The sequence below is a fragment of the Neofelis nebulosa genome, chromosome 5 (assembly GCF_028018385.1).
Source record: "Neofelis nebulosa isolate mNeoNeb1 chromosome 5, mNeoNeb1.pri, whole genome shotgun sequence".
Taxonomy (NCBI): Eukaryota; Metazoa; Chordata; class Mammalia; order Carnivora; family Felidae; genus Neofelis; species Neofelis nebulosa.
The window spans coordinates 5,871,266-5,885,577 of NC_080786.1; the positions used below are offsets into that span (position 1 = coordinate 5,871,266).

Consider the following 14,312-nt stretch of genomic DNA (forward strand, 5'->3'; position numbering starts at 1 on the left):
TGGCCCGCGGTAAGATAGTCGACCCCGACTCTCTGAAAACGCCCACCACCCAGGGGAAAGGGGAAAGGGGGGAGGGGTGGGTCTGTGGACAGAGCAGTGGCATGGCCAGAGCTGTCTCGGGAGAGAGATCTGGGGACAGTACGGGGGCTAGGGCAGTGGCCACGGATGGAGGAGAGGGGAGCCAATTAGAGCGGGATTTGGTGGCCGGTTGGACGGGGGAGGTCAGGAAGGAAGACGGTCCCTCACTGTTTTCACTAGACAGTGGACGGTTTCCCTTGGTGAGAGTAAGGAAGGTGCGATTTGAATTCATTCCAGAAGAGAGGCAGCTTGGGGTGAGGCATTCTGAGTGTGCGGGGCCTACAGGAGACTAGACTGGGCGTGAATCACTCCCAGGCCCCCTCACCCAGCAGGCGGAAGGTCTACGGAAGGACATTCCTGTCACCTCACCGGCCCGGCCCGCTTTCCCTTCCGTTTCCTACCTCAGGCATCACCAAGGCCCTTCTTGTCAGTTGCCAAAAAAAAAAAAAAAAAAAAAAAAAAAAAGCCCAGAAATCCATTCACAGCCACTTCAGCAAGAATTGTAAGGGTGCAAGAGTACACACAGGCCCCAAAGGAGATGTGTGCATCCAGACCCAGAAAGTGTCCAGAAGCCAAGCCAGATAACCCCCTCTCTCCCTCCCTTTGTCCCCCGCAGCCCCTCACCGCTGCCCCTCACCGCTGCCCCTCTACACTCCTGCATCCTGTTCTCCCCGAGCTGACCTGCCTCCCCACACTTCTCTGCACACGGGAAAGAACGGGTGCCCCCCGCTGCTCCTGAGGGGTACGTCTCAGTGACTTCTAGCCCCAGACACAGACTGATCGGCCACCTCTGACGCCCAGCTCTGCAAGTCCAGGGGAGAGAATGTCCACCGCTGTGGCTGGAGGCAGGGAGCTGGCAGGGAGAGAACTTGGCTCAGCTTGGGTCCCATGTGCCCTACTGATCCCAACGGCTAAGACTCGGGAAGGAGGAAGATTCAAGATGGCACTTTGGGAGGCGGGGTGGGGTTGGGGTTACTCTCATAAAAGAAGGAAGTTAGACAGGCATTCACCCCTTTAGGGTTTCGTGGTTTCCTGAGGTGCCGTTGCTCGAGCTGTGAGCTTTTATATCGTACCTTTTAGCCGCTGCTGTGTAACATACTGCCCCCAAATTGAGGGGCATTGTATCTTATAAATGTGTGGGTCGGGAATCCAGGAAGGGTTTGCCTGGGTGATTCTTCTGCTCCCCGTGACATTGAGTGCGGTCACTCAGTGGCATTTCCCTGGCGGCCAGGCTGGTCTGAGGAGTCTAAGACAGCTCAGTCACATTCCTGGCACCTTGGTGAGGATGGCTGGGGGACCAGACTCAGCTGAGCCCCTCTTTCTCTCCATGTAGACTTAGAGCCTCCCCAGGGTGGGGTCTGGCTTCTTACGTGGTGGCTGAGGCCCCAAGGGAGCATGGTGGAAGCTGCTCGTTCTCTCAAAGGCTGGCCCAGAACTGGCGTAGTATCATTCCACCATACTCGGTTGGTCAAAGCGGTCACCTGGCAGCCCAGATTCAAGGGAGGGGAAATAGACGCCGCATCTTCATGGGAGGGGGGGCCGCCTTTCATCTGCCACATTCATGATGTTCAGAACTAGGGGCAAACGTTCAATCGTTTCTTCAAAAGTCACGATCGTTTTCAAGTAGATGAGACCTCGCCTCTCTTCCATAGTGTCTGGGGGAAAATCATGATTGAGCTCCTTTGGGGAAAAGGGGGTAAAAGCAAATCTTGGTGCAACATTCATGAATGCACTCGGCATTCAGAGTGGGTAATCTCTTCGGGCAAAGCTACAATGCAGGAAGGAGGTTGACAGAGGAAGTTTAAGAAAAATATCGTTTTTCTTTTTTTTCTTTTTTCCTTTTAGAGAGAACACGTGCGTGTGCATGTGCCTGAGTGGGGAAGGGGCAGAGGGAGACAGAGAATCTTTTCTTTTTTTAATATAATTTATTGTCAGATTGGCTCCCATTCAATGCCCAGTGCTCATCCCAACAAGTGCCCTCCTCAATGCCCATCACGCACTTTCCCCTCCCCCCCACCCCCCATCAACCCTCAGTTTGTTCTCAGTATTTAAGAGTCTCTTATGGTTTGCCTCCTTCCCTCTCTGTAACTTCCCCCCCCTTCCCCTCCCCCATGGTCTTCTGTTAAGTTTCTCAAGATCCACATTTGAGTGAAAACATATGGTATCTTTCTCTGCCTGACTTATTTCACTTAGCATAATACCCTCCAGTTCCATCCACATCACTGCAGATGGCAAGAGTTCATTCTTCGGAGAGAGAATCTTAAGCAGGCTCCATGCTGAGCGAGGATCCCACAGGGCTCGATCCCACAACCCTGGGATCATGACCTGAACCGAAATCAAGAATCCGACACTCAACTGACTGAGCCACCCAGGTGCCCCAATATCTTCTTTCTTAAACAGCTAACTAAATGTGATGACTTTCTAGGAGGTTGAAAATGGCAAACGAAATGTAGGATTATTGTGTTGACCTATAGACTCCTAAAACTTCACCTACAGACCTCTTGTCAACTGTGATTCCTATGTCCAAAACCTCAGAATGATGCTTTACATACAGTGAATTGAGATCTGATATCGTATGGACAGTCCAGTGCCTAGAAGTCTGTTGATTAGTTGGACGAAAAGCCAGCCTAATATGTAACTTCCATGGGAGGTCTTAATGGTTTGGGCTTATTGCCACAGTTCGTATATATTCCCCTCTGTTCCTGTCAAGGGGAAAGCCACTGAGTGGTCCCCAGTCGCTACTGCTGACCAGGGGGTGCCTTCCTGGGGCCTTTGAAGACAGGTAGGCGGCGTTCAAGTCCTCTGCCTTGAGGAGCCACATCTCTTGAAGTTCCCTTTCGAGTGGCTCCTGACATGGCTCCCTGCGGTCGTTGGCCGTTGCCTCGAGCCGATGTGCCAAAAATGGCCGTTCCCCACAATGTGCCACGTAAACACAAATCGTAGCGTGGCTGGGAGACGGAACAAAGCAGGTGGCTGTGCTGATGTATTCATTGTGCCACACGGGCCTGCGGGTCAGCACGCTTCACACTTGGAAGATGGCTAGTCCCTTCACTCAGCAGACAGTGTTGGGTCCCTACCAGGCGACAGACTCTGGGCAAAAGGACAGTGGTAGGCACAAGAGGCCTTAGTCAGTCTGGAAGACCTCTGGGAAATGCGGTTAAGTGACCAGAGATGGTGGCTGAGCCACGTACACACACCTGAGCAGGACTTGGCCGGGCCAAGCTTGTGCCACCAGCTCCTGGGCGCTCCCGCATGTCCCTGTGGGGCCGCTAACGGGCCCATCATCCACTGTTGCTCTACGTGTTTATCTAAAAGAAACCCCTTACAGGTCAGCAGATGGCCTGTTCCAGAGCGGGGCTCCAGACCCCCCTCCGCCCCCCACCCCCACCACTGGCCTCCTCCTGTGCCTCTGGGCAGACCCAGGGCCTTCCCGAAGGTCCCCCCCGCCCCCCACTGCACCTCAGGCGCTCTCCTGCTTGGCAGCCCCAGGCCCTGACTCCAGTACCAAATCCACAGTGAGGGCCCTGAGCTAACCAGCCCCTTCTTCAGATACTGAAATGGATCCTAATCAGCTTTGCCAAAGCTGGGATGTTAGCAGACGCCGGGAGCCATAATTTAAACTGTGTGTGTCAGGATTACGGTAGCCTGCCAAACCACCATGCAGGAAGAAAACTTTGAAACGTGAGACTCTTTTTAAGGGAGAAAAATCCAAATGAGTTCCCTCCCCTCTCCCTTAGCTCCTGCCCGGGCCTCGTGCCTCTCCAAGACCCTCACAAAGGCCTGTTTACGGAAGAAAGCGTGGTTGCTCAGAGCTACGGTAGGGAGAACCGCTTGGTGTGGGACTCGGGCACGTTAAGAAGTGCCTTCGGCTCCTTAAGCCAGCCTCTGAGTCAGGTGGCAAGCGAGTGAAGACACCGGGAGGCTCTTCCTTTAGGAGAAAAAGCCGCGTCTAGGGCCCCCCGCTTCTCTCTCCCTCCCACCCCCTCCCCTGGGCAGTTGGCCAGAACCCACAGGCCACCCCTCGGTGGAGGAGAAACCCTCTGCCTCCTCCTCTCCCGTGTTCAAGGAACCGTCCCCTCCCTCCTCTTTGCCCCTTTTGCCAGGCGAGATGACCAGCAGCGAGGGAAGTGCCACTCCCCTGCCAGCCCTGTGGCCAGCCCCTTCCCACGATGGCCGGGACCCCCGGCCCTCCCCTCTCCCAAGCACCGGGCAGGCGGGCTGCTCCCCGCCCTCAGCTGGGCCCGCTCCAAGAGCCTGCCGCTTTCGAGCTGGCGTTGGGTCCGTGGTTTTTATTTGAGAGCGTTACTTCTGACCTCAAGCCGAAACCCTGAGAAAAAGAAATCTGTGAAAGGGCTCAGAGAACGCGCAAGGTTTGGCGGCCCCTCCGGGGGTCGTTGGCCTTCTCGCCTTCCCTCCAACCAGGCCCATCCTTGCCTCGCTTCCGGAGAAGGAACGCACGGATCCACGCGCACGTGTGCAAATACACACAGCCACCAACACCCTTCACACTGCCTCAATTAAAACCATGTGCCAGAGACACTCAGTGGGGACTTATTTATGCTTGGAAGTAAATATTGGGCTGATGTTGCCCTGCCGACATCTCCAGACAGAGACGTGCTGTGTAAATAGTCGGGTAACCGGAGAGACCGTAAACATGAGGCCCCGAGCTAGTCCAAAGAAGGAGTGTGTCCGAGGTCCTTGGAACAGCTTCCCGGGAGGTAACCCACAGGCTGGGGGAGGAGGGGGTGCGGATCTCACAAGAGCACAGATACTGTGGAGTCGTGCGGTCCAGTCCCTCACTCACTCCAACTCGGGCTGGGAAGGAAGAGGCTGGTGCAGACCCCAGAACTCGGTCAGGCCTTCTTCTCTCTTCCTAGGCCTCGAGCCTCCCACAACACCTCCCTGATGAGGGCTATCCTGAGGAAATCTGCCGTTTCCCTAGTTGTTTTCGGGTAGGTTTTTGATAGAAGGTTATATCGGAAAATTGTGAAAGTCTCTCAGGAGGGCTCAGGGCGATGCTCTTCGGGGCTGCGGGCTGCCATCAATCAGGGCCGGTGCGGACAAAAGCCAGAAAGCAAGCTGACGCCTCTGTCTGCAGCTGAGCAAGGCTTGGCTTGAGTCCTCCTCGAGGGTTTCCGTGAACGTTTCCTCCGCTGCAGACAGAACTGTTTTAAACACGGCCTTCTGCCCTTCAAGTGGCAATGCAAGCCCTTGGAAGGTTCCAGAAAAAAAAAAGTGCAGGACAACATTGACTCCACTGGATGGGAATGGACTGTGGGGCTGCTGAGGGTCCAGCTTAAACTCATTATGAATCATCCCCCAGGGGGCGCAGCTGGCAGCCAAACCAGGTTTGCCCAGCACTTCTCAGATGTCTCCCCCAGAGTAACCAGAGCGAGAGGAGGTGCCTAAGGAAGGCCTGCTGCCAGAGAAATGTCTTTGAAGTCTCAATTTATCTTCGTTCTAAGAATTTTATAACTCCTTGTGTGTATCCATCCTGTAGCATAAACATGGAAAATGCAGTTTTCCCAAAATTTCCAAAACCTCCTCGAAAACGATCGCCACCGGACGAGGGCTCCGTGTCTTGGGCCGCCTTCGCGTGAACCCTGGGTGTATGCAGCTGTGTGCCCCCCAGGCTGCAGCCCCGGGGTTGCTCTGGGAACCCGCCGAGGTCTGAGAATGCCATCGGTGTCTTAGAGCCAGGAAATGACCTCACCTGTGGCCCAGGAGATAGGTGGCTGGAGCACGAGCAGTCATCAGGACTCGGGGCTCCCCCTGTCGCGTCTCTCCCGTACACCGCTTCCGAGAAGGTCCTATGGCAATGGGCAGACCTGGTGTGACACAGGTGTTGGGGGACCACTGCTCGGTAAACTCAGAGCCTGGGCTTTGGGTTCTGTATCAAAAGCCACAACGAGGCTCTAAACGGCCCAAAGCTGATATCCTCTTTTTCTGAAACAGAGTTAGCTTAGTTGTGTAAGAAACAATATTAGTTCGACAGAGAGCCACCACTCACCTTTGTGCAAACTAGCAAACAGAGCCCCTTCGTCCAGAAACTGTACTCCCATCCTTTAGAAAATTCAGGAAACCTGCGGATTTTGTTGAGGGGGAGTGGGGGGAAAGACACTCTACTGCCATCTGCTGGGAAATAGTTGTAATAAATGGACATGTCCATGATATCCACGGCGTGAGGGGCACTGCCCCCTTCATACAGTGCACAGCCTGCACCACTGTACCCAACTCCCTAGCCGTGAGAGTGGACTGAGTTTTAAGAAATGGTCTTTGGGCTGCATCGAAGAAGGGCAAACGCCAGTGGCCAGCTCCAGCCTTCCGTCTAAGAGGCCACGCCCGGGTTGTGTCGGACGCAGAGCGCTTGAGACCCCGTGGTGTTGCAGTGGGGCATAGAGTTTGCAAGGCTCTTTTGTTTCTGAGAGCGGTGTGACAGCCGTCCCGGGGGTGGGGAGGGATTCTTAGGACTAAAGCTGACACCACTCCACTTGAGAGAAAAGAGCTTGCTTCTGGATGCCTGCAGGAGATGATGGTGCTGTCACCTCGTTGGTAACAAGTATGACACTTAAACATGGGCACACGGGAGCTCCATGTGACCGTGCATCTGGCTGCTCTAGATCCTTGCTCGATTGCTTGCACACTCTATTTTAAATCCTTATGCTAGCACAGCTGTGAGAAAGTGAGCCGACTTTTGTGCTGCTTGGAGACGAGCAAGAAAAGTCTGTTCAGCAGGACAAGGCACGGCGCTGCTCCTTCGGTCTAGAACCCTACCAGCTGCCCCTGCCTCTCTTCCTGCGAGGAAGACTTTCAGTAAGTCAGACAGAAAACACGGGGTGCCGTATCGCTTGACTCCTGCTGCGTGACAAACCATCCCGAAGTTGAGTGGCTTAAAAGCAGCAAACGTCTGTCTAGCTCACAAGTCTGTGGGTCGGGCTGAGCTTAACAGGGGGGGTTCTCTGGTCTCAGGTAGACTCGTGTCTGCGCCTGCAGGCAGTTGGGGGTTGGCCGGTCTTCGGGGGCCTCACTGAGCGCACTCGCATCTAGACCAAACTCGTGGAGGCTGGGCAGGGTTCTGGGAAGTGCGAGAGGCCTCTTGAGGCCCAAGCGGGGTACCGACACGGCTTCGCCTCCACTGCGTCCGGTTTTCAGAACAAGTCACAGTGCAGAGTCAAGGGGTGGGAACCAGCCCCCCTCCTCATGATGGGAACTCCCACAGAGTCACGTGGTGAGGGGCCTGGACGCGGGGGACGCAGGATTGTGGGTGTTTCTGCGGTTACTGCCAAGTACAGGTGATACGCTAAGCTCCGGGGACAAAATGCACAAACCCTGCCTTCAAGGAGTCCTCAGACTTAAGACAAACTCGGAGGATAATGAGGGAGCCGTTGAAATTCCGCCTGACTGGAGATGAGCTACTTATCTAGAATCGAAAGTGAGTAATCTGGGATTAGTGAAGCATGGCACCAACAGCAGGCAGAGTTCTGTGCTAAGGAACCTTATTTCCGTCTTACATCCAGCCTTACTCTCGTGATTATGTCCTCCTTAGCACAGAAGGTGCTCATGACATATTTGCCCAGTCAACCACATCTTTTAACGGTATTTCAAGCAGTGACTTCTGAGACATTTCCAGTAAGTCTTGGGTTGCTCTCCTGACCTTCTGCAGGCGTGCTTTGAGGGCCTTGACAACGGCCTTTTTCCAGAACATCCAGACCAAGCCCTGATTCCACATTCCTTGCAGAGAGGAGAAGGTGATAGGGACTTAAGGAGAGGAAAATGTGTGTGGGCAGGGGGGTGGAGGGGAGTGCCAGAAAGTGGGGTCCTGGCAGATGTAGTCTTATGCCGAGAAGAAACTTCCAGGGCCGAAAACACTAGGAACTCAGTGTCCGAAACGCTGGCCGTGCGGATTGACACGCAGAGCCGCAAACCCTTGGAAGTTGTTTTAAGAAAGCTTCTTCCCCATCATTCAACCTGCCTCAGCCTCTTCACTGACTGCACTCCGAGTGCGCTCCCAGGATTCCCCTGGCAACCCGGAGAGGCCAATCAGCCCCTTCTCTGGGGCGAGGAATTCTGACCATGGGATGACTGAGGACGCTCAGCTCACAGGGAAGGAGGATGAGGACAAATGGACAGATAGAGAAGTGGGCGTGCCCGTGAGAGCTGGGCTGGCCTGATGACTCGCTCAGTGCAGGTTTCAGATTCGCTCCTGGTGGCACACTGCAGAAGTTCCTGGTCGTGAGCGCTTTCGAACGTGGCCACGGGAGTCACAAGCTCATGACGGTGTGGAACCACAAACCTGCAGGACAGCAGGCTCACCGACAGCAGACTGAATGCGTGCGGCCGTTTGAATTCCTCCATTCGAGGGGATTGAAACGGGGATTTGAGGGCGGGTCACTGATTTGCAAGGTGACCGCAGGAAACCCTGATCAGAGCAGGAAAGCAAGAGAGCAAAAGAGAAGGAGGCCCACCAAGACGTGGTAAGTAAGGCTGGTTACTGCTTCAGGCAAGTTCCACCGGGGATCTCTGGTAGGTCGTGCACCTGAGGGTTGTCACAGCCAAGAAGAGGGGGTGTTGGAGTACCCCACTCCAGCTGGCCACGTTTAAGGGCAGAGGCAGGGAGGGATGTCTGACGTCAGAAACAGCGGCCACGAATGCTGGCGACAGAGGACAAGACGTGCCGGGTCTCTCTGAGCATAGGAGAAGGTCAGCTCCCATGCTTAATGTCTGTGATGCCTGTGCGAGAAAACCCAGAAACTCGTCTTGCCGGATGTGACGTCAGAGGGGAAGGTCTTTCCAGAACTGAGCTGAAGGAAACTGCCATCCCGGATCCGGTGAGATGCCAGTTTTCGGGGAGTTCACACTGCTGGGTGTGGGGCAGGTACTGCATGTTTTGTAGGTTTGAGAGAAAGATCTAGAGGAACAGCAAGGTAGAATGCAGACTGACGGACGCTTTTCAAAGCCTGTTCTGTGAGAGCAGTATTTAGCAATTCCCCCACGATGGCTGATGTCTCCCCGGATAACAATAGGTTTATCAAAAGCCAAATGAGCTCAGGAAATGTCAAGTCCCTGAGTTTCTTAGATCCTTTACTAAGGGTCTATTAGTTCCTTGACTTTCTACCGTGCATTACATACGTCTTAAAGGAAGAGGGGCGCCTGGATGGCTCAGTCGGCTAAGCGTCCAGCTGCGGCTCAGGTGATGGTCTCGCCATCCATGAGTTCGAGCCCCACGTCAGGCTCTGCGCTGCCCGCTCAGAGCCTGGAGCCCACTTGGGATTCTGTGTCCCCCCTCTCTCTTTTCCCCTCTCCTGCTCGTGCTCTGTCTCGCTCTGTCTCTCAAAAAGATATATTAAAAAAAAATTTTTTTTTAAGGAAGAAGGCAGCATCTCCCAAACTCATTTGACTGTGAATTTTATTCGCAAATCACTATTTTACTCCCAAATGCCTTTGAATAACTCTCGGTAACTAGTGTTTGCCAGCACACCGTTCGGAAAACACTTCACCAAAAACACTTTATAAGGAACAGTCATAAGAGAACCTGCAGAAAGTCCGTGCATTTTGAAAAGTGGCCCCACAATAATGCTCTTCCTAAATCGGTCTAATCTGAGGGGCTTTCCAAGCCTTCCCAGGTCTGTGAGTACAGGACTTTTTCTCCTCCTCCCCCAGGCTGCCTTGGGACCGAAAGGGCTGATTCTCCAGCATTCTAACCCGGCTTCTCCTCTCTCTGCCTTTTAGATGGGCTTCTTTCGCCGAAGGTACAAAGAAATTATTGAAGCTGAGAAAAACCGGAAAGAGAACGAAGACAGTTGGGACTGGGTCCAGAAAAACCAGTGACCTGCCACACCAGTCACGTGACCCAAATCGGCCGCCTGTCGTCCTTGATCTTTGTATCTTCCATATTTGGAAGAAAGAATCTTCTCCAGATTTTTCGGAGGCCCCACTGATGCTGTTCTCTTCCTCGTTTTTTGTCAAGCCCAGGAGCCACCCTGAGGCAGCCGCTCTGGCCAGGTCACATGACTGGAGCCACCACCTGTTTCTTCTTAAAGGTGAACTCCGAACTTGGGAAAGCAAGCTACAGAGGTGAACGATATTTATGGATGCAACGTGCGTGGTCAACCCTCAGGGGAAAACTGTTACCTAAAAGTATTTTTATAAATATAAGCCTTTTATATACTGATTATGTCTTTATATTTGTATCGATGTTTTATTATTTCTATTAAATAGTTATATAATTCACTCAAGCACTGATCTCCGGGCTGAAATCTTGGAAGTACGCGTGCATTCGTACAGATCTGATCGTACTTTGGGACTTGCTGTTAAAAAGAGACGTGCACATAAAATAATCTGAGGAGACCTCGTGTGAGCCACGAAGCAGGCGGCACCACACGTATACTGGTTGAGGTCAGACCCCTAAGACAATTCGCATCTTTGTTGCCTGGAGTCGTTTGAAATAATGTGCTAAAGAACTCTAAGCGGTTTTTCATACATACCTTGCATCGGAAGGCTTCCAACAGGACTTTGGATGGAAAAACCTGCCCCTAGCACAAGTCTGCTCGGCATCACCTGTACGGACATCACACCCTCCTTCCACTTGGATTAATGGACGAGAGCTTGGAGCAAGGCCATTGGGTCACCTGGCAAGCCTCGGCAAGGCATCTCATCCTGGACGTCATGCATCCGAGTCCGCTCGCCACGAGGACTAAATCAGTGCCCACCAAGCAAAGACTTGTGTCAGAATGCTGTGATGTGTTGCCTTTTCGTGGTAATTTGAGGTCAGAGGTCTCCGCTTCCCCTCCCACTCTTGCTGCCCCAGCTGATGGCCATTGCAGATTCCTTCCCAGAGATGACCATTCAACCTGTCCTTAGTTTTTAAAACAGCGTCTTAAGGGAGGTTCCCCGAAAGCAGACTCCAGTACAAAGATTTGCCTGCAAGTAACCAAATAAGGTGGTGTTGTGCCCGTAGGAGACGGCAGTAAGGGGGTGAGGGAAGCAGGACAGGGAAGGGGAGGAAGCCAGGCAAGGGTGCCATTTCAGAGGACATCCCGAGGAGGGCAGCTTCAGCCTGATCCTGCGGGGAGCTCTGGAGGGTAAGTTATGTCCCAGAGTCGCCCCAACCCGGGGCAAGGGAGCTGATCTTTCAGATTCTTGGGCGCAGGGGAGCTATAAATTTCCCACTCTCAGCTCCTGCTGGCAGAACAGCTCCGACAGCCCAGAGGCAGTCCTCTGCAGGAGAGCTGCAAATGCACCCCCAGCCCGGGGAGGCATCCAGAAATGATGTGAAAAAGAATGCACTGGGACCTGGGCGCAGCGCTGGCACTTCCCTGCCCAGCCTGAATGCTGAATTGCTGCCCTCGGTTCCAGTCTCCCTGTTTGCCGGTTGGTGTTTATCATCAGCCGCGCTGTGCCACCTGGTTTTGAGTGCAATGTGATTTTCTAGAAGGGCAATGAGATGATGCGTGTAGTGCGCCCAGCACAGCACCTGGACCACAGGGGACACTCAGTAACTGGCCGCAGCCCTGGCCGCGGTCGCCACAGACCTTCTGATGAGAGAAAAAACACGCAGCTGAGAACAGGGTCTGACAAAGAGTCCTTAATGGCTTATTACAGCCTGCTGGAGCCCCAGGTGTATAAAAGATCGTAGCAAATGGGACCGAAAGAAGAAACAAGACGGGGATCTTTCTTGTAGGGTCTTGTCTACTGGAAGCTAACATGTTGGGGGGGGTCTGTGAACATCATTGCAAAGACACAGAACTCCAGAGGAGACAGGCTTTTCCACGCACATACTTGGCTAATACTTGGAAAGATAGCCAAAGTTTAGGCAAAATCATGAGGATGCCGGACAGTTGTGAACCTGGCGTGGAACAGAAGCGTCTTTTCGTTTCTTATTATGCAGTTGACTCTGATGCGGAAAGACAACGAACGTATCATGTGTCCCTTCCTGGTGAATCTGGGAATAGATGTCAAGGCCAGAGGGTCAATGGCATGAACTAGGCTGATCTTAGAATGAAGGCGGGGATGTTGCTTCTGACAGAGACGGAGACAGAGGTAGCTACCGGGCAGATGCAGTCAAAGACACCAGTTGTCAAAGCTCCCCCGTGAGTTGTATCAAAAGTAGTGAGGGCAGTTTTGAGGGGGTCTTGGTCACTCGCTTAAAGGACACTTTTGAGCTGTGCATCAGGAGCTGCGTTAAGTGCTGGGGCTTCCCCAGAGAACTCCGCAGCACATTCTGCCCGGAGAGCCAAACCTTCCCGCCAGAGGCAGATGGAGAGTCTCCTCTATGAGACCCCATGTGCGGCTTTCCCTCAATGGGCTTTTGCTCGTAGTATCATGCCGTCCTTTAATAAGCCATTGAAGATTGTTAGACGGTAGGCCTGGGTCAGCTCCCTCAGCGGCTTTGGACAAACGCATTTACAGCCTGTAACCAGCTCCCTTAAGAGGGGTGCAGACGCACTGGTGGCCAGGTAGAGGATGACTCCTCCTGTTCCTGTGGACGGTCTCGGAGCCAGGATCTGTTTGCCCCTGGTCGATTCTGAACGGCAGACCCACATGAGCAGTCATATGCTCAGGAGATCACTAAGACTTCATAAGGCAGCCACTCCAGGAATCTGTCCGGAGAAGGACGGTGCCTCTGCCCATCTGATGGTGCTGAGTAGCAGGTGGGGCGACAGCAGGAAGTTAGCTGCTTGACACGGTGATAAAGAAGCCCAGCCCACCGTGAGCCCTCTCAATAGGCTCTCAGGGGAAGCAGGCAGGGTGAATGGCATCTGTACAACTTCTCCAGAATATTCTTTTGAAAGTCCACAGTGCATTCCGGTTTCGAACCCTCCTGCTTCTGTGGGTTCACTGTGGAATCCTATCAGATATCCTCTTACACAGCATTAGTTCAATCTGCTTCGGCTTTTAGTTATGTATTCAGTATGGTTTTACCTGACGGGAAGATTGAGACACTTTTTAAATATGAAAAAGGACCTTTGTAAAAATTGAAAATAATGCCCGCTTTTCAAGAATGGTTGATTTATGCTCCGTTGATATGGGACTCATGAGTTGGGGACATCCCCAGAGTGAGTCCTAGACCTGTTCCCAAGAAAAGACCACAAGGTTTAGGAATAAGGAGATACTAGAAGAAGGGGGCGGGTCCATTGGCTTGATGCCGTCTGACAGGCACACGTCAAGAATCCGCTCTCTCAGTCAGCTGGTACCAGCATCAGCATCACCAGGAGTATTCTCACGTTCGGTGAATGTTGTAGAAAATCCACTAGAAAGTCGTCTTTCACCAAGTCATCTTTGAGCCAAAGGCAAGGGAGTTAAGAACAAACAGAAAAGCAGCAGGCCTCCCAGGAACATCTGGGACCTGTTTTCAATGCAGAAGTATAGTAGATCCCCCAAGTGATACATGTGCTGTGGGCTACCTGTTAAAACCCTAGCAGAGTCCTTTTTTTTAAAGGCTGTTCCGCTGCTCTTATTCTTGGAAAAGACATTATGGCCAGGGGAATGCAGTTACACATAGGTTACATACGAAATGTGCATCTGGTGAAGCCCACATGCACCTGACCCAGACTTCCGGAAATGTAGAGGCACTGCAAAAGATTGTTATGTCGGGGAAATGGCCCTTTAGCAGACAAAAGGCAGCAAGTGAGTGTCATTTCAGAGGTGCTCCGACGTACAGGGGTCGAAGCAATGTGTTGTTCTGCTATGTGGAGCAGTGGTACACACAGCGGGTAATATTTTCTGAAACAAAGAATGGCTGAAGGGAAGATACAGATGCCACTAGGGCCAAGATGAACCTACTAGAATGTCTTCCGATTTTCAGCACATTGGGATAATGAACAAATTTCCCACATGGTGCAATGCTTTATAGCACAATGGTCTAGATTTCAGACTTTGTTGTTGTTGTTGTTGTTGTTGTTGTTTTTCCTAATGTGCACGGTGTGACGGGCAGAGTGAGTTTAAAAGCTCTAAGAGTGATTAATTGCATGGCAGACACCCACGCTAACTTCACTTCCAGAACTTGACTGATGCATCCATGTACATTTACGTTGAGGAATTTTGGTGGGAGGGGTATTCCTCCTCCCAAAGTCATTAAAAGTGTATTAAAGTTTATGCAGTCACTTCTAATTCACTTGCACTGTTAGGGGAATGCAGGTTTACAAAAATACATGTTTGGAATAAAAAATGGCTGCAGATGATTCAGGAGTTTGGTCTGTAATTTCTTTGCTGGTGAAGAACTTGAAACTTTTCAG

At 52.4% G+C, this 14,312-nt stretch overlaps 1 protein-coding gene across 3 annotated transcripts in view; it reads left to right on the forward strand.

The window, feature by feature from the left end:
• The window catches only part of ITGA9 (integrin subunit alpha 9), a 363,974-nt gene that overhangs the window by 332,976 nt on the left and 16,686 nt on the right, over window positions 1–14,312 (forward strand). For 2 of the 3 annotated variants that reach the window (XM_058729396.1, XM_058729395.1), the window contains one exon: window positions 9,808–14,258. The exons of the other annotated variant lie outside the window; for it this stretch is intronic. In XM_058729396.1, coding sequence (XP_058585379.1) covers window positions 9,808–9,906 — 99 coding nt within the window. In that variant the 3' untranslated portion in view covers window positions 9,907–14,258. Of the gene's footprint in view, window positions 1–9,807; window positions 14,259–14,312 lie in introns of those variants that run through there. 3 annotated transcript variants of the gene reach the window in all.